Source organism: Vipera ursinii (assembly GCF_947247035.1).
Source record: "Vipera ursinii genome assembly, chromosome: 17".
NCBI classification, from domain to species: Eukaryota; Metazoa; Chordata; class Lepidosauria; order Squamata; family Viperidae; genus Vipera; species Vipera ursinii.
Window position 1 is genome coordinate 273,401 of NC_139530.1, and position 18,497 is coordinate 291,897.

An 18,497-nucleotide genomic window follows, 5' to 3' on the forward strand; every position below is an offset into this window, starting at 1 on the left:
TTTGCAGCTGAGCCCCTCACCGGGCAGCAGCCTCCTCTACACTCCGGCAGTCTGCTGTCCTCCCTCCCTCCCTGGGCTGAGAGAGGGGAGGGGCTAAGGCGCATCACTGCTGACGTCGCCCTCCTGCAGTCTCTCCTCCCAGGCTGGTCGCACAAAACAACACTCTCCTGAAAACGGGAGGGGAGGGGAAGCGGTCCCGACCACCACCGGGGCCGTCCCCTGATGCAGAGGCCTGTCTCTGCTCTCCTGCCTCCGCTGGCCTTCCCTCCCCCCAACCCCTCTTAAACCGGAGGGGAGAGAGGGCACTTAAAGGGTGGGGCTCGCTGGCTACCTGGTCTGTATGGGTCTAAGAGCTGGTGGGAGCCGAGTATCCTGGATTCCAGAGAAAAGACAATTCTTTGCTAGTAAACACAGGTGGGCCCTCTGCTGCTGACGTGGAAGCGACCAAACGTTGCGGCCACATCCATCTGCAAAGTCAAGCCCGGAATCTTTGGACCAAAGGAGTTGAGCCCCCCCCGCCCCCCCATCCAGCCTTCGCTCCAGGCAGGGAAGGGGGCTGTCCGGTCTCTGCCTTTAGGAATGTCAACTTCAAAAGCATCTCGTTAACATCAGCCCGGAATCTGCCCCCCCCCCGCCAAAAAACTACCCCTCCCGACACCTGATACGACGGTAATGATGATGGGGCCCTTGGGTCACTGTGATGCCCCCTTGGCTACACGAAAAGCGCCATTTTTTCTACCCCTTCCCAGGTCAGCCCCTGCGATGCCTCCTCTTTCCTTGCCAGGTTCGGCCTCCGTGTCTGGCTCGGAAGGGGAGATCTGATGGAGATCTGCCAGCGACTCGGAAAGCCCAGATCTCCCGATACACGTCTGAACTTACAGGCGTCCAGATGTCCTCCTGCCGGTTGCCAGATCCTCCTGCGGACTAAATCTGCGCGCGCCTCCTTTCCTGCCTCCTGCGCCCCGTGGGGTCAGCGTCAACTGCAGGTTCCCTGCGTGGCTGCCCAGTTCCGCTCTGTGCCTCCGAGGCCGAAGCAGCCTGTGAGGAAGGGGAGGGAAGACAACCCCCCCCCAGTTTCTGCCGAGGAGCCATTCTGCACCGGAGTCAGATCTGTCTCTCTCGAGGAAGAAGAGCCTCCTCGGCCCGCTGTCTGGAATGGAAGGTGAGTCAGTTCTTCCCTCGGAGGAAACACCCCCCCCCCGTCTCGCCTCCTCTCCCCCCAGGAGCGCCTTCTTACTGGTGCCCCCAGATGGCTGGCTGGCGGAGGAGCCCCCTGGGCCGCAGCCCCACTGCAGCTGTTCCGGAGGGTGGTGGGGAGCCCGACTCCCTGACGAAGGTGAGGGGCTGCACGGCTGACCCTGACCCTCCTTTTTTCAGAGGGCAGCTGGCCACGGCCGGCCTCGGCCTCCTTTCTGCCGATTCGTATCGTGCCAATGACGTCCCAAAGCAATGACAACCTTTTCGTTTTGTATGGCAAACTGGAAATTTTAATGTTTTTAATAGAATAGTCTTTGCATCACTCTCCAACAAGAAAAAAAGAGGGGGAATGAACTACAGAACAGCAAAGTTTTAATACCTTCTTCAGACGAAAGACCCTCTCCTCTCTCCCACATAAACAAATCAATGAAAAATGTAAATCACATATAATACAACTGAAGCGTCAAAAGCAATTTAAATAATTTTAAATATTTTATCCCCCCTTTCCAAAGCTGCTACGGGTGCTTTGTACAACTGTCGGGTGTTGATGATAAGTCAGGAGAAAGAAACGCAACCGAGAGACAGATAAAAGGGAATGATAGCAAGAGGCATGAAGTCACCAAAACAATATCAAAACTTCAAATTTTAAGAGGTAGATCACTTTTCTTTTTTAACTCGAGGACAAATAGTTTTGAAAAATGGGGGGGGGGGGAGTCAAATGAAGCAACTGCTGTTCACCCAAATGGAAAGGCCAGGTTGGAAAAAAAGAAAGCCACCTCTCTGGAAAAAAAGAGGCAGGGGAGATTCAGTTCTGCTTTACAACAAAGGAAAGGGGGGGCTTTTGCCCCCTCTGCTGCACCCCCCCCCGGATGTAGGGCATCTCTTGGGGGCTGCACCGTCTTCTGCGAGGAGCTGGTCGTTCACCACAAACTGCCCACGTCTTGTCCAGCCCAGGGGAATTTGGGATAGGGAAACCTCTGACCCACCGAGGTCCCTCCTGCCCCCCAAGGGGGTGAAAGGCAGCGACTGGCACCAAAGCCAGCGGGGAAGAGGCGGTGGGTGGAGAGGCTGAGCAGAGTCCCTGGAGGACTTTTCGTATTGGCTGGCGTGACACAAAGGCCTTCGCAGACTGGCTGACAAAAACTTACTTTAGGCGCCGTGTCATCCCCGATACCCGCTGGGGGACGAGCGTTGGCGAGCCCCCCGCCCTGCTGAGTTTTTATCTGCTTCCCTCCTTACTGTGCCAGGTAAAGCCCAACCGAGCGAGAAGCCCAAAGGTTGAATCTGCTCCCAAAGAGCCTGAGCAAGTCCTTTGTAAAAATCCCAGGGCTGCCGGGGGGGGGGTTTGGGGGGCGAGGAGAGGAGAGGAGCAACCGCATGCCTGGGTGTGTGTGTGTGTCTTGTCCCTGTAGCTCAGAATTGAACCTGTCAGCATCTACCCGCTGCATCGGCGCTTCTGCCTGCGGGGAGGCCGGGGCCTCTGCTCTCCAGCGGCTGCGGCAGTGCCGGACATCGGGCGGGCCGAGCCCCTGACCAGGAAAATCTCATTTACACGTTTGGAGGGTTCTTCTTCTCAAAGGAGGCTCCTGCAGAGGAGGAAGCAAAATCCGTGATGTGGGGAAAGGGGGGGAGCAAAGAGAGACGACGGATGAGGAGAACTTCCTCCCCCCCGTTTGCCAGTCGGAGGGTGCCCTGCTTGGATCGGGAGAGCCACGGAGGGCTCGTGCCCAGTCCTGCATTAACAAGAACGGGAACCCACGGAGGATGGGCAGCGCCAGGCTGAGGAACAAGCTTTTTAAGGCTGCCATTTGCGGATGCTGCGTCAGCCAAGGACCCACAATGGCGAGGGCTCGTGCCCAGTCCTGCATTAACAAGAACGGGAACCCACGGAGGATGGGCAGCGCCAGGCTGAGGAACAAGCTTTTTAAGGCTGCCATTTGCGGATGCTGCGTCAGCCAAGGACCCACAATGGCGAGGGCTCGTGCCCAGTCCTGCATTAACAAGAACGGGAACCCACGGAGGATGGGCAGCGCCAGGCTGAGGAACAAGCTTTTTAAGGCTGCCATTTGCGGATGCTGCGTCAGCCAAGGACCCACAATGGCGAGGTGGCCTCGGGCACAACAGGGCAAAAGGCCAGGGACAAGCAAGGAGCCGCGGGTGAAAAGGCCAAGGTGGTGGGCGGCCTCTTTTGCACTCATCGGCCAGCTCTCCAGGCCAGCCACCGTGCTACTCTGCCTCTGGCCTAACGTGGTGTGTGAACCAGGCCACTTCAACGCAAACCGGGCGAAAACCCCCAACCGGGGGAATCCCAGCCGGGCTGTGCGTGAGACCAGGTCCAGGAAGCCCCCCTCCCAGCGCTGAGTGGGATCTGCCCCGAGGGCCTCACTGGCCAGAGGGCCCCTCCCCGGCTGCGCCCACCTCCCAGCCGCCCTCATGAAGCAGCTCCGGGGCCCTTTTGCTGCTCCCCTCCTCGCCCACTCAAGGTGGAACCCGCCTTCCCCCTCCCGAGACCGGAGGAGCCCCACTGAAGAGCTCACCTGGCGTCCTTCAGCTCCGGCCGGACGGTGCTCTCCTCCCTCTTGCCCTCCGTGGCCTCCGCAGACGTGGTCTGCTGCTGCTGCAGGCTCCGGGTGACGGGCCCCCCCACCCTCTCCCTCGACTTGGCACTGAACCGCTCAGCGGCCTTCCTCTGGCTGGTCAGGGCTGCCTTGCCGCGCTGGAGGCGGATGTGCAGCTTGCGTGAGGGTTTGCCCAGCAGTCCGGGGGGCCCCCCGCTCCTGGCGGCCCCCTTGCTCCGCTTCCCCTCCGGCGGAGCCCCCTTGCCCACTCTCACCAGGCCCACGCTCCTGGCCGCGGCCGGGTGGCCCCTTTTGGGGATCTTGGCGCCCTGCTTCAGCTTGAACGAGGCGGAGGGTGTCTGGGCGGCTGCGGGCCCCGAGCTGCGGGTGCGAGTCTTGCCCAGCTGAGCAGCAGCGCCCTGCATCTTGATCTCGGCGTCGGCCGTTCGCCGACGGGGGTTGGTGCTGCTCTTGCCACTGCCGGGAGACGAGCCCCCCCCTTTCGTCTGGGCCGTCTTCTTCTTCTTGGAGGAGGAGGAGGAGGAGTGGCGCTTCCGGGGGCAGCTGTAGGAGGCGTGCTTGTTCAGGCTCCCGATGTAGGTGAACTTCCGGCCGCAGAAGGGGCAGATGTGGGCGCTGGGCTCTGCGCCGCCGGTCTTGAGCTCGGCCCGCTGCTGCTGCTGCTGCTGCGACTTCTTCTTCTGCAGAATGGCCCTCTGGACCAGCTGCTGCTTCTTCTTCAGGGCGCTGAGCTTCAGCTTGTTGGAGGCCACCCGGCTGGCCTCCAGGCCGAAGTCGAGCTTCTTGGGCTGGCCCACGCGCCGGAAGGCGCTGCCGGCCGGGCTGGGCAAGACCACCCCGTTTTTAGGGCGGACAGCCTGCTTCAGGGGCACGGGGTTCTTTTTCGGGGTGTACCGCTTTTTGTCGCTGGCAGATGCGCAAGCCAAGATGTGCTTGTGTAACTCGGGCATGTTGTCCACGCTCTTCCCGCACTTGGTGCAGCGGATGGCGGTGGAGAAGGTCTGGGGGATGTTGTGGGTGGTGAAGTTCGTGGCCGTGGCTCCGATGCCATTGGGGTTCCGGTGGTGGTACTGGAACGGGGGGGGCTTGAAGCTGGGGTAGTGCTGGTTGAGGCCCATGCGGACATCGGGGTCCTTCGGCTTCACCCCCGCCGCCATGATTTTGATGGTGGTGTAGAGCTCTTCGGAGGAGTCGTTCAGCTCCTCCTCCTCCTCCTCCTCCTTGGAGGGCTGCAGGGCAGCGCTGGGCAGGCTCTGCATCTCCTCTGAGGTGGCTTTGCTGGGATCGGTGAAATTCTGCGGGCGCAGAGTCCCGCTCTCGAACTGGTGGTGGCTGCATTCCTTGTCAGGGTGCAGGTCTCGCTGGTGCTGCTGGAGGTTGCACAGAAAAGCGAACTCCTTCTTGCAGACGGAGCAGGCGAAGATGTTCCCAACCCCATGGAGCAGGAAGCGGTGCTCCGACAAGGCTGCCTTCTCCCTGAAGAGCTGGACGCAGAATTCGCACTTGAAGGGCCAGTCGCCGGCATGAACGGACAGATGCCGGGTGAGGTCCTTGATGGCCAGGAAGGGGGCCTGGCAGACATTGCACACAAAGCTCTTGCTGAAGGCTTCCTGGGCGGCCTCTGCTGCGCTGCAGGGGTGGGGGTCCTCCCTCGGCCTCTCACCCCCGGCCTCTCCCTCTTCTTGCTTGAAAGTCACCAGGGGGCCCGGAGGCTCCGGCTGGTCGCCAGGAGAGAGGACGGAAGAGACCACCGAGAGGGGAGGTGGGGAAGGAGAGGAGGAGGGTGATGCGGAAGAGAAAGAGGAAGAGGGGGAGGGGGGGGAAGAGGAGGAAGAGGAGGAGGAGGAAGAGAGAGTGGGTGGCCCGGGGGAAGCGCAGGCAAGAGGCTCCACGGAATGAAGGGGGGAGGCCGAGACGGTTGGGGAAAGGATGGGAAGCGGGGAGTGAGCTGTGGCGTTGGACAGGGGAGAGGGGCAGGAGCTTGGCGGGCTGCTGCCGGGGTCTTCCGGGAGGGGCAAAGGAACAGTGGGAAGGAGAGGAGGGGGAGGCGTGGGGGCCTGGAGCATGGGAGGGCACGCATGACGGGAGGGAGAGGCCGACGGCTCTGGGCACGAGGAGGGTGCCGGCAAAGGCACCTCGGCGACGGTGAGGCCAGAGCAGCCCAACTCTGCCCCAGGGGCTGGGGGAGCCGGAGCAGGCTGCGGGGCTTCGGCTAGCTTGCAGGGGTTCGGCCTGGGGCTCATGTCCGGGCAGGGGTTTTCGGGCCCCAAATCCGTCCCATTGTATTCATTGAGCAGGACCTTCTGCAACATGGAGGTGGTGGGCTTCTTCTTAACTGCGCCCCCTGCTGGCGGAGCTGCCTCCTTGCCTTCGCTGTCGCTGCACGGCTTCTTGTGCAGGCTGAGGTCCAGCACGGACTCCCAGGGCGCCTGGGTCAGGCCCTTCCCATTCGACCGCTGCTTCACGCTGCTGGACAGGTCCAAGGGCTGCTGGTTGCAGACATTCCCGAAGGGGGGGCTCGGCGCCCACTCCCTGGAGGCCTTGTACTCTTCCGGGCTCAGCGGTTCCCTTTCTTCTCTCCCAGACAGACTCCACACGGGGGAGTTGCTCCGTCTCCCCAGCTTGGGAGCCTTTGCACCCAGGGCCGTCTCATTCCAAGCGGGCTTGCCTTCGCCGGCTTTGCCAGGCTCTCGAAGGCCCGGACTGTGCTGCGGGGAGCTGGTGCGCCGCTTGAACCTGCTCGAGGGGGCCGGGAGGAGGGGGGAGGAAGCCACGGGGAGCCCCAGCTTTGGGATCTCCCCCGCCGGCAGTGGTGAGGAGGGGGACACCTTATTGTTGTCCTGTGTCTGAAGAAGCTGCTTCAGCTTGGAGGATAGATACACGCTTTTCTCTCTGGGGAAAGGCAGGCTCTCCACGGTCGATATGGCGAGGGGAATCGTCAAGGAACAGAGCGAGGTGATGGGCTCCGGATCCATCTCCGTCTTTACCTTTGCCAGCAGCGGGGGGCTTGCCGTCCTCCTCTTTTTGGCTTCGGGGGTCCCGCTGACAGGGGGCTCCTTCGACTCTTCCACCAGCTGCATCGGTACCGCCTTGACGTTGGGGGAGATCTCCACCGTCACGGGACTCAGCAGGCAATTGAAGCCGTAGACGTCGGCGGCGCCAGGCTCCACCTCAATCACCTCGCAGTTGCTCGTGCTGCTGTTGGACGGGATCTTGCCGTCGATGTAGTAGTTGAGATTCTCTGAGATGTTGCTGGAGACGTCCATGAGGTCGTCGGCCTCGCCCTCCCCCTCCTCCCCCTCCTCCCCCACCAGGTCTGTGCCGGCCAGGTACGTGCCGGGGGCCTGCTGGGCCGGGCCCACGGGAGCCTGGGGCTCCTCCGGTTTTCTCCTGACCCCTTTGGGGATGAGGTGCCGCTCGTGGACCCTCCGCTGGTGCCTGCGCATGTTGGTGTGGGTGCCAAAGACCTTCCTGCAGTACTGGCACGGGTGCAATTCCTTGGGCTCCTTGCTCTCCCCCAAAGGCAGTGGAGGGGGCGGCGTTTTGGAAGTGTCTCTCTCGGCCTCCGGGGCGGGGGCCTCCTGCCTGGCCTTGGCTTCACTCTGGACTCCCCGCTCGGCAGCCGCAGCGCTGGCCCCGGGCAGCCGGGTGGAGGCCGAGGGCGAGAGCAGCTTCCGTCTGGGCCCGGCCTCGTGGCGCCGCTCATGGCGCCGGCGGTTGATCTGCGTGCCGAAGGCCTTGCCGCAATAGCGGCACTTGAAGGCGTGGCTGATGGCCGAGATGTGGATGTGCACGTGGCGCTCCAGGCCCTGCTTGGTGGTGAACCTCCTTTCGCAGTGCTGGCAGGGGAACATGGGTGCCCCCTGGCCGCTGGGCTCCCCCCTGGCCTTGGGGGCCCTCCCCAGTGGCTTTTCCTTGGGGGAGCTTTCGGCGGAGTCCTCGGAGAGGCTGCTCTGCTCCTCCACAGACTCCAGCCTGTCCCCACACCCCCACCCGGACTCCACCTCTGGACTTTCTTTTGCTAAGCTGTCCTCCTCCTCCTCCTCCTCCTCCTCCTCCTCCTCCTCCATGGGCTCCTCCTCCTCCTCCTCCTGCCCCTGCTCAGGATCCTCCTCTGAAGCTTCTGCTCCACCCAGGAGGACCTCCGGCTCGTCCTCAGGCCTGGCGGGCGGCTCGCAGGCCACGCTGGAGATGAGCAGGCTGGGAAGCGCGTCGTGATTCACCATCTCTTGGATGACGGCGGCCTGGTCGAGGGGCAACACTGCCGAAACCATTGGGGCTTCGTCCTCCGGCTTCTGGCCTGAGAAATGGAGCAAAGGTGGAAAGCCAATAAATTTTACAAATCACTTAAAATAAATACAACAAAGGCAAAAGCCCAGAACGCTCCCCCATGCATTGCCCCCAAAGTCTGGGGTGGGGGGTGGGGATATGCTTTTGCAAGCCACAAATACTGTATGTGGCTTGCCCCTTTAAAAGCAAAACCCACTCAATAAAATTATTCATTACAAAAAGCTCCAACTCCGTAAGAGCCTGCTTGCCTCCCCCCAATACGGCACCCAACGGCCCTGACCTCTGCCCCCTTCTGAGCAGGTCCCTCTGTGGCCCCTTTCAACCCCGTGGGGCTAATTCTATGGCCAGGTCTGGGCTGGTTGGGCCGCGTTTTTCCCTTCTTTCACACCGCAAAGGACTTGGTGCTTTGCAAGCCTTCAGACGCCGACCCTGCCCGCTTGTGTGCTCAGCGATTCTGCAACCCACCCACCCCACTTCAGCTCCCCTCCCCCCCAGAGTCCCTGGAGAAGAGTGGCAGACACCCCCCTACCTTCCTTGGTCTCCCGCATGTTGAGGCCTTCCGAAGGAGCCTTCTGCTTCTTGTCCCCGGACTTCTTTCCTTTCTTCTTGGCCTCCTGGCTTTTTTTCTTCGCTAAGAAGGAAAAGATTGATGCTTAAATGTAGCGCTTCTTTCTGGACGTTTCCCCCCCCCCACACACACACCGCCAAGCAACCAGATGTGGCCACGCTCGGTGCGGGCTAGTTTGCCAGGGCTGCCAAGACCTGCGGCGCAGGAGGCAGCCCCCCCCCCGAAGGCTCCACTGGAGCTTCTTCAGTGCTTCACCTTTGGGAGGGCTGAGCACGGGGGGGGGGGGGTCTGCCTCTCCCAAACCCCGGGGCCCTGTGGCTCTCCTCCTTCAGAGCTCTTTCAGAAGCCCACCTCCCACAAGGCTTCGTGTGGCTCCTCGTGGCTCTTTACACGGAACCCTCTGGGGCCGCTCCCCCTCGGGCCCAGCTCTGCCAGGGGCCCAGACGCAGAGACCACGCGGAGGGCCGCCCAGCGCAGCGTGGCTCCCTCAAGGAACTCCCAGCAGCCCATCCAGGGTTCAACGCAAGGCACAAGCCGAATCTCCCCCAGAGTCTCCAGAGCGTGGGGCAAGAGGGAGGCTCAACAGCTGCACCAGGAGGGGAGGAGGGAGGACCCGGCACCTGCAAGGGAGGACCGCCACCCGCCCTCCAAGCAGCCGTTCTGGCATTCAGCACGGTGACCTTAATGTGGGTTTAACCCTCACCGCGTCGTCGATTTAGCCAGCAGCTGCTCTGCTTACTAAAAACAGCCAGAATGACAACTTGAGAGCAAATGTAATTTTAGATCCACTCGATCAGAGTCCAAGGAGCAACCAGAAGATCTCTCTCTGTCTCTCTCTCTCACACACACACACACACGCACACACACACCCTAAGAACGTTGACTTCTCTGTTTCTGTGCTCTGAGGTTTTAGGAAAGTCCTTGCAAAAACAGCAGTTTCATTCTTTTTGCCTTCCCTGAACTTGCTAATAAACTGTGTCCTCAACATTACGCCCCCCCCTCCCTCCTTCTTGCCCTGCCCCATCAACGTGTGGCAATTTTTGCCCTCGGGATCCCCGGCATCCTGGCAGGGCAGCCTCTGAGCACTAGGAAAAGCGTCTCTCTCGGAAGAAAGGCAGCAGAGGTTTTCTTGAGGACCGAGAGCAGATCTGCTGGGATCAAGGAGGAGAGCCCGATGATTCACTGCCCAAATTTCAACACCCTCCTGAAATGGGAGCCTCACCACACGACCTGGGCAAATCTGGCCCTTGCATCCCTGAATCTGGGATCCCGAAGGGGGCCAGAAGGAGGCCTGGCCCTTTCGCCGCTCCTGGGGGAAAACGTCAGCCGGGGAACGCCTGGTGCTACGAGAGCCGCTTCCTTCCGGGCCCAGGGGAGAAGGGATGGGGGGAGGGCAGCATCCTGGGGGTCCAGGGAGGGGCAGAGCGCGGCGGGGAGGGCAAACCCAGGGGCAGCCAAGCACGAGAGCTGCCTGAACAAGGAAGCAGCATCGAGGGAGCCAGCAGAGCCATTCTTGATCTCACAAACAGAAGCAGGCAGGCAGAGAGGGAGGGGGAGGGAGGGAAGGAAGTGGAGGGTGTTAGTCAGCCGGCAGGCAGCCCAGCCCACCCGAGGAGGAGGAGGCCCTTACCTTTCTTGGCCTTGGGGGAGTTCCTCTTGCTCCGCTGGCTGGCCCTCTCTTCCTCCAGGGCAGCTGCTATCTCCGGGTTCTCCTCCCCATTGTACCAGACCAGGAGCTCATCCCCGGGCTCAATTGGCTGCCAGGAGGAAAGAGACAAAAGCGCGAGGCCAATCACACCGGAGGCCCAGGACCAGCCGACGGAGGCAGGCAGGGGGAGGGAGCAGGCGGGCGGGCGGGCGGGCAGTGGCCGGGAGGCTCACGCACAGCTGCCAGCCGGGAAGAGGCTGCCTGCCGAGGAGGGCCTGGCCGGCCAAACAGGAAGGACTCTTTAACCCTCGAGGGGTGGGGGTGGACCTGGACTCGTCACAAGCAAGCAAGCAAGCGGGCTGGCCGTGCCGCATCAGCGCCAGGGAGGGCAGGAGACAGAGAGAGAGGGAGGGAGGCGAGCTGCACGCGGCCCCTCTGCTGGAAGGAGGACCGCAGCACAGCAAGCAGGGGGAAAGCCCAAATGCTTCCCGGCTGAGTCATCCCAGCAGGAGGAGGAGGAGGAGCCTATCTGCTGCCCAACCCAGCCGAGGAGCTCAACACCTGCCCTGGCACCGCCCCCCCCTCTGAAAAGGCACGGAGGGGAGGGAATTGGGCCCCACCAACGGTCCCTGAACCATCTTTCCACCCACCACGGCCACCAGAGCACAGACCAACTCTCCAGCCAGCCCCCCCCCCACAGGGACTACCGCTTCCCCCTCCCTTCCCAGGCCCCACCCCGAGACCCGCCACCGGGACCCTCTGAAAGCAAGGCTGGCCCCCTACCAGCCTTTCCCCAGCACGGCTGGTGGGACAAGCCCTCAGCCAGCCACCCACCCATCTCCTTCCAAAGCCCAGCCTTCTATTCTGCTCCCAAAAATCAGAATAAAGCAGAATAAGCCTTCAGACTGTGGTCAGTCTGAAAACGCTCAGGAAGAGAAGGCGATGAAAGAATAGTGGCTGCCACTTGAATGAAAAAAAAGAAAAACGCCTTTTCACTCCAAAGTCACTTTAGTTTTCAAGATTGCCTTAAATTTGGCCTTGAAACATTTGGAAACTTTCGCAGAGCTTCTAACTGTAACTATGGAGTTTGTTTTTATTTGTAAGTCCTAAACAACCTTGAAAACACACAGACACACGTCAGTTTCGATAAGCACGCAAAAGGAAGTATTAATACCAAAGTCATATTTCTGACGAATCTGGAAATGATTCTGATTCTAAGCACGCTAATTAAAGCTATTCAGCTACATGCTAGGGACCCTATTTGCACGAAGAAAAGAAATATGTAGGGGTCACTCAGGGAGGAAGGCAGCATCCACACTCCTGCAAACAAACATTCACAAAGAGAAACTGAAGCAGGCCAAGGTCTCTCCCTCGTCAGACCGTTTCGGAAAACCACCCTCCACGGACCGCTTCTGCCCCCAACACGCAGACGGTTGCAGACAGCAATGTGACCAAGCTTGTGACTTTAGAAACCACGTGACCAACTGCAGAACTGTGGTGATATCTGAAGCAGCTTCTGTCTGGATGCCTGCCGTTGTGCCCTGACATCTGAGGCTTCAAAAGGCCGCCATCCTTGGAATCCTTTTTGGAAAAATCCCTATTTTTTTTTGACCCATCCCTCTGAAAATACAAACTGAATTTTGAAGCAGAATCGGTTTTCCCGGTCAAGAGCAGAGCAAACAACTGGTGGCCCGGGGTGTATGGGGGGTGGTGTCTTCACATGCTTCCATCCTAGTTGGGGAAATTAAAGGCGCCCTCCCCGACAGGCAGCCTGACCCCCACCCCCACCTCGTTTGGGATTAAGGGTGGGAAGCATTTCTGAAACCTTTTAAGAAACCAAAGGTACCCAAGATGCAGCCGGAGAGCCTGACAGCAATCAGACCGGTCCTCTCCTCCTCCGTTTCTCACAAGAGGAATTCAAGACCAGATAATTGATCAGATTTACTGTGTGTGTGTGTGTGTGTGTGTGTGTGTGTGTGAGAGAGAGAGAGAGAGAGAGAGAGAGAGAGAGACAGAGAGAGAGATGGAAGCACCGCTACCTTTAACGTCTTGTAGTAAATGCTCCGATTGATTTCTAACGGGAAAAGATTCTGCTCCTTTCCTGAGCGAGCCCAGTTCACATAACGCAACCAGTTCCCCTTCGCCGGGTCTGTGGCGTCCACACACATCCACCCCAGGTTTGGGTAATAGACCTGCAAGTGTTGCAGCAGGGGAAGGGGAGGGGAGGGAGGAGAAAATGGGACGGTCAGAGCCTCAGCCTGGGGTCAAGGAAGAGGAGAGACAGGCAGCCCCCCCGGAGGACACCCCCCCCATCCCTTCCCTGGGCCCCCTCCTCACTCCCCTGGAGCCCCCCCGGGAAGGGAGGGGCCGCTTCTCCTCCGCTTTGCTTTACCTCCCACATGTACACATTGCTTTTCACTTGGGACCTTTTCTTCTTGTCACCAACGAAGGGGCCAAACTTCCTGCCTCTGAAAATGGGCTTTGCGGCCCAGACACCTGAAGACCAAAGACAGAAAGAAGAGCGGTGAGCCCCACGGCGCCCCCACGGCCTCGGCTGGCTGCTGTGGTGAAGGGGCCGAGACCCCGAGCGAGCGTTGCAAGCTCTTTCCTCCCTGTCAACGTGCTCAGCAAGGGAGCACCTGGCTCCCCTCCGTGGCCTTCGGCCTCTGCACCGCCCAGGACCTGCAGCACTCTGGGCTCGTGGAAGGAGGGAGGGAAAGAGGTGGGTGGCAAGGGCCCGGCACCGCCACCCCCCCACACAAACCGATACAGCCACAGAACGGGGCAGAGTAACCAGCAGCCAGTGTGGGTATCTAGGTGGCTCTAGTTGCGACAGGGATCCCGCAGCCAAGGTATGGGGGGGGGGGGTTTGCTGCATCCCGGGTTGTCGCTGTGAGGGTCATATCCTCCCGCCAGGCGGAAGGGGCACGCGGGTAAAACTAGGTTGATTAAATTTTAGCTAATTAAATACAGGCTGACAATCATTTGTGAGGTCTTTAATCATGGCAGACTCGTGTCGCACCAAGAATTACATCCACCGCCGGCTTCTGAGGCTGCTGCCTATCCGAGGGGCCAAGCCAAGCCCTGGACACCCCGCTGCTTGCAGAAAGAAGGCCTGCCCTCCGCCCCCCGCCCCCGGCGTCAGGGCTGTTCTGCCCCCGGCGCTCGTCCTGGGCTCACCCACCAAGCCGGGTCTTGTCCACAGTGGACGGGAGCAGCCTCACTTCCTCCGGAAGCCCTTTGAGGATGTGCTCGGGGACGTCGGCCAAAGTCTCAACTGATCCTGAGGGTCCGGTTGAGTTCTACAGAGGGAACGGGAACAGAAAAGAGGAGGAGTGGGCCCAGGTGGGCACAGGAGACGGAGGCAGAAGGCCACCCATGCTGCAGTCAGCCATGCGATGCCCAGAGCCTGACGCAGGCTCTCCCTTTCGTCTTGGCCCTCGAATCCCTGGCCACGTAACCCTGGCTCCCGGTTCCCAAACAGGAAGGGCACCTTCCTTCCCACAGGCTCCTCCAGCAGGAGGGGACAGATGCCCCCACCAAACGGGGCTGGTGCAAAGACGAGGCCCACGCCGGCCCCACGTCTGTGTGACACGGGAAGCTGCGTAAATGGTGGGAAAGGATGGCGAGAGGGACCTTGACCTTATAGCCTCACAGTCAAATGGCTGCCTGGTCTCTTCTTGAAGACCTTCAGCGATGGAGCATCCACAGCTTCACCCCTTCCACCGATTAACTGTCCTCCGCTGTCAGTAAATTCCTCCCGAGTTCTAGGTTGGACCTCTCTCTCTGATGATGTCCGCCCGTTGCTTCCTGCCCGGCCCTCGGGGGCTTTGGAGAAAAGTCTGCCTTTCCTGCCTCTCTAGGCCTCGCTGCCTCAACCACATCCTCGAACATCATCTTTCAAACGTAACTCCCTCGCAAGCGTGGTCAGCAGGAAGAAAAGGTGGGGATGGAGCCAAGCAGACCCACCCCTTGCGTGCACCGTCCTCCCTTCCCCACCTTGTCTGACTAAGCCGCCTGCCCTTTAGACTCCACACATTCCTAAAAACACCTGGAATACCGCAAGTGTGGGCTTTGGATTTAATGCCACAGCTCCTGCAAACCTTCCTCTCTAGACACGTCTGTCCCCTCATATAAATTGTATCACCCGTTCACCAGCAAAGCCAAATTTCAGGAGTGTATTTCAAAAGGATTATGAAGTTTCCAAGTAATGCAGACCAACCAATCTACCCTAGCGGGCTGGCACCCATGAGCTGGATCCCACGTTCTGCTTAGCGACAATCCCTGGGTTCTAAGAACAAAGGCAGTCCAATCCCACATTGCCTCAGGTGTGTCAGTTTACTGGTCAGTTAACAAGTGGTCTCTTCTGAGCCCTAGTCAGACACTGTGGGAAGGAGAGAAGGAAGGAAAGAAAGAGCTTTCTGAGATAGTAGATGCCTGCAATTTCTCACTTTCAGAGAGAGGGGCCTCCTTTGAAAAGGACAGCAGAGAGCGCCACCGACAGGCTTTGGGAATACCTGCCTCCATGACAGAAACTCACAGTATATAAAGATGAAGACTGGCTGAACCCGTCTTGAGACGGGCGTGTTTTGAAGCAGCCGGCGCCATCACACAAGGATCAACAGCCAGAAAATATTTGCATCTGACGGAGGCTGGATGGTTTTGTGAGAATTCAACCCCTGCGTTTTTATTGTAATTTAATCTGGGGGTCTATGGGGCCATTCAGACCGGTCAGGGATGCTACTTTGCCTATTTGTGTCCCAATTACACGAAAGCATCTTCAGCTCAGTAAAATGTTTTAAATGAAAACAGTCAATCAACAGCTAAGAACCTTGCAGCCTACTTTTTAATTAGGCTGTTTTCCAAGGCTCCTCCAAGAAAGTTGTGGAGTAAGAAATTAACAAGCCTCCTTCGAATAAACCAGGATAACAGCAAAGCTGAGTTGCAAGTCAGCACTTAAAAGCAAAGAAAGAACGAAAGATGGTGCATCTGGGGGTGTTTTGGAAGAAGCAGGAGGTTACTGTATACAGACCTGGCATTACAAGTTGTCAACAAAGGGCGCTGAAAAAGGAGAAAAGAAGAACACAATATAGTTGATGCTACACAACAGAACTTATTTACTTTCTAACTCCAGCAAAATGAACATACTCTGAGACCAAAGATGGGCGGGAAGTGACAGAAAACCTTTTGAAGGCAAAGGCGGCTCTAGCTCCTGGATGCCAAGGGGATTCTGCGGTCAGGCATCCCGAGAGTCGGTTGGTTCCTGAGCTGCAGAGAAAGGTCTCTGGGGTTGGCTGAAGAGCAGAGACCGGCACAGGGAGCAGAGAGGCGACACCGAGAGAGATGCCCAGCAGAGGCCCAGGGCACAAAGGGGGGGAAAAAACAGCAAGGAAGAAGGCGAGAGCGTGAAGCAAAAGCGAAAAGGGAGAAAGGATGGGCTCTGGGGCCTGGGGGGGGGGAGGTCCTCGGGGCATACCACCCTTGGGGACCCTTTGGAGATTAAGCCAGCTCCAAGTCACAGGGTGGCCTCCTCAGAAAGCCCATGCAATTGCCCAGCAGCAGGCACAGCAAAGGGGCATCTCGCTGCCTTGTAAACCACCGTGGATTTTAGACGCTCCTCGTGGTTTTGATTCATGACTGGCCAACCTGAACAAACCTGAGCAATAACATCTGCTGTGACCAACTCTGCAAGCAGGCAGAGCAGAGCTTTCCTTTTAAGGTTGAGCAGCACACAACCCTCTGTTGCGGCCACCCAGTGCCGGTCAGTTGTGAGAAGAGGCGCAGAGGTCTGTCAAGCGGCTTCCACTGTCCGAAGTTTTACATGGTCAAGAAAATGGACGACCTGCTTGCACGGTGAGAGGAGGCTTCTTCCCTGCAGCATCACACAGTTGCAACGCCTCCCCATGACCAAACCCTAGAGGGGCGGGGCTTTATTTGTACCTCGTAGGGAACAGTTAAAGACCTTTCCCGAGTCTCTTAGAACACGGTACTTGCTTCTCCCCCCTCCATTTCTTCTGCACACATGTATCCCAGTGTTTTTTTGTAAGTCAGAAACTGACACCCTGGTAACACAAGTTGATTTGAAATGAGCTGCTGTCCCCACAGAGGCCAAGCAAAAGCATCAATCCGAGGACCCCGATCGGCTATTCTTTGGGCAGGCCACTGCTCACCCCTTGAAGTGCTGGCAAATGGCAGGGGATGCAGCTCTTAGGTAATCCGGCCCCCTTGAATTATTCCAGGGGAAGATTTCTCCCGTAAGCAGTTTAAGTCATCCAAAGGTTCCCCAACATCTGCACATTTATCAACTGGGAGACCAGGACTGCCCAAACTCCCCAAAGAGTCCCCATTCTCTCCACCCCCAAACTGCAGTTTCAACCAATGCACCAGTGAACCCATGTGGGAGGGTAGACACACACACCCAGCTCAGAAAAGAACTGGGGGGGAAAACAGGTCAGCTGTAACTCAGCACTCACACAAACATACACAATGTTTCAAAAAGAGGAAGCATCTTAGAAGAGCAGCCTTTCCTGTGGTCCCCAAGACACGTGCTGGGTGGGGGTAAGGAAGGGGAGGTGTCCACAGACCAGGATTTCCACAACAAGCAGCCTCACCGCTCGTCAGAGTCCTGGCAAAGATAGCCACGCAAGAGGCAAGCAAGCAGACGACTTAATCAAGGCTGCGTTCCTGTCCAGAGTGGCCGAAGAAAGCTTCCTCCAGTGGAAATGACCGGCCTCCACAGGACCGGACCGGACTGGACTCTCGTCACCATCTCCTTCGTGAACCTGTTGCTAAAGAACTGTTTTTATTCCAGGACAGAGTCTGCGCTGAGGCTCAGAGACCTATTTTTAAAATATACGCATTTTACCTCTGGGAACTGACATTTTAGAAGAAGGAAGTGAACTCAAGGGCCTGCAGACCGTTGTTATTTATGAACCATAAAGAACAAGGAGCGTCCTTGAAAAAGGGCCCATTGGAGCGAATCTAGATGCAGATTAGTAGGAGCTCGCGTCTACAGGCAGAAAAGCGAAGATCGGTCAATGTTACATTTCTAGCAGGTAAAAATAATTTTGGGAGCCTTGCATTTTAACTCACCTGATTCATTCTGAAATCCGGACCTGCTCTGAGAAGTCAAACAGAAAGAAGCTCTTGCGATTACATAAAGCCTAGAATGGAAAACAGATAACGGTCACGCCGCATGCATCTAAATACGTAATTAAACGTGATTTAACACGTAATTGCAAAAGCCCGCGATGGGCTTTCCCCCGAGATCCCTTGCTCAGCGCTCTGGAGGGAGGGATCACCTGCCGGGGGGGGGGGGCAGCGGCGCCTTCTTTCCCTCCCGGCCTTCGCGGTCTGCGCTGCACTCATGGCTACGGCCACCGGCGCTCCGCTCCTAGCCTTTGCAGCACGCCCGCCCTGCGAGGGAGACCAGGAGCTCGGGGGGCGGGGCTGGCCTCGGGCGTCGAGAAGGGCCGGTCGGAGTTTCTCTCTCCCCCCCACCCCGGATCGCCTTCCAGCCAGAGCCCCCCTCTCCCCGCCGGGGTCTCCGGGCTCCCCGGACGGCTCACCTGCGCGGCTCTCCCGGCCCCGGCCGGCCCCTCCGGTCGCCATCTTGGCCGCGGCGGCCCGGAAGTGACGTCGGCGCCGGGCGGGAAGGAGCCCCGCCCCCTCTCACGCCGGCCCCGCGAGGAAGGACGTCGCCGGCTGAGCGGAGGGGAATCGCCGGTGAAACTGAACCGGAGCAGAAAGGCGGTTTCCAGAGGGGGAAATCCCGAAGGAGGCCTTGGAAATGCGGTGCCGGAGAAGACTCCTGCGAGCGCCCCGGGCTGCCAGGCGACCCAACCGCTGGCTCCTGGCGGAGATCCACCCTGACTGCTCTCGGGAAGGCCGGATCCTGAAATCCTCCGGCCAGCTAAAGAGCAGGGAGGAGCCGCTGGGGGAGAAGAGCCTCGTGCGGGGAAAGACGGAGGGCGAGGGGAGGGGGAGGAGGCGGCTGGACGGAGCCGAAAGGGACTCCGGCAGAGGGCGGAGGAGGGGAGGGCCTGGAGGAACGTCGCCCGAGGGGCCGGACACGGCTTGGCAGCGGACGACGGTTGCTCTGAAGCGCCCTCCCGTTAGCTCGCACGCTTGCAAGCAGAGCCGACGGGCAGCCTGGAGTTCACCTCTCGGGGGGGAAGGGCGGAGGAAAGCCCCAGCCGGGCTCTGCGGCGGAAAG

General features: G+C 59.1%; 1 protein-coding gene across 3 annotated transcripts; it reads right to left on the reverse strand.

The window, feature by feature from the left end:
• Window positions 1-1,552: 1,552 nt before the first annotated feature.
• On the reverse strand, window positions 1,553-17,971 carry PRDM2 (PR/SET domain 2). 3 transcript variants are annotated; one of them, XM_083375471.1, is made up of 10 exons: window positions 17,851-17,971; window positions 17,375-17,445; window positions 15,315-15,343; window positions 13,467-13,584; window positions 12,675-12,778; window positions 12,322-12,474; window positions 10,265-10,391; window positions 8,596-8,697; window positions 3,735-8,076; window positions 1,553-2,783 (listed from the first exon to the last, which is right to left on the reverse strand). In XM_083375471.1, exons 5-10 carry the CDS (start codon window positions 12,681-12,683, stop codon window positions 2,771-2,773), a joined length of 4,746 nt encoding a protein of 1,581 aa, XP_083231597.1. In that variant the 5' UTR covers window positions 12,684-12,778; window positions 13,467-13,584; window positions 15,315-15,343; window positions 17,375-17,445; window positions 17,851-17,971; the 3' UTR covers window positions 1,553-2,770. The 3 variants fall into 3 exon arrangements, with proteins under 3 accessions (XP_083231597.1, XP_083231598.1, XP_083231596.1); XM_083375472.1 differs by having other exon boundaries at window positions 13,463-13,584; XM_083375470.1 differs by lacking the exon at window positions 15,315-15,343 and having other exon boundaries at window positions 17,851-17,905.
• Window positions 17,972-18,497: the final 526 nt, after the last annotated feature.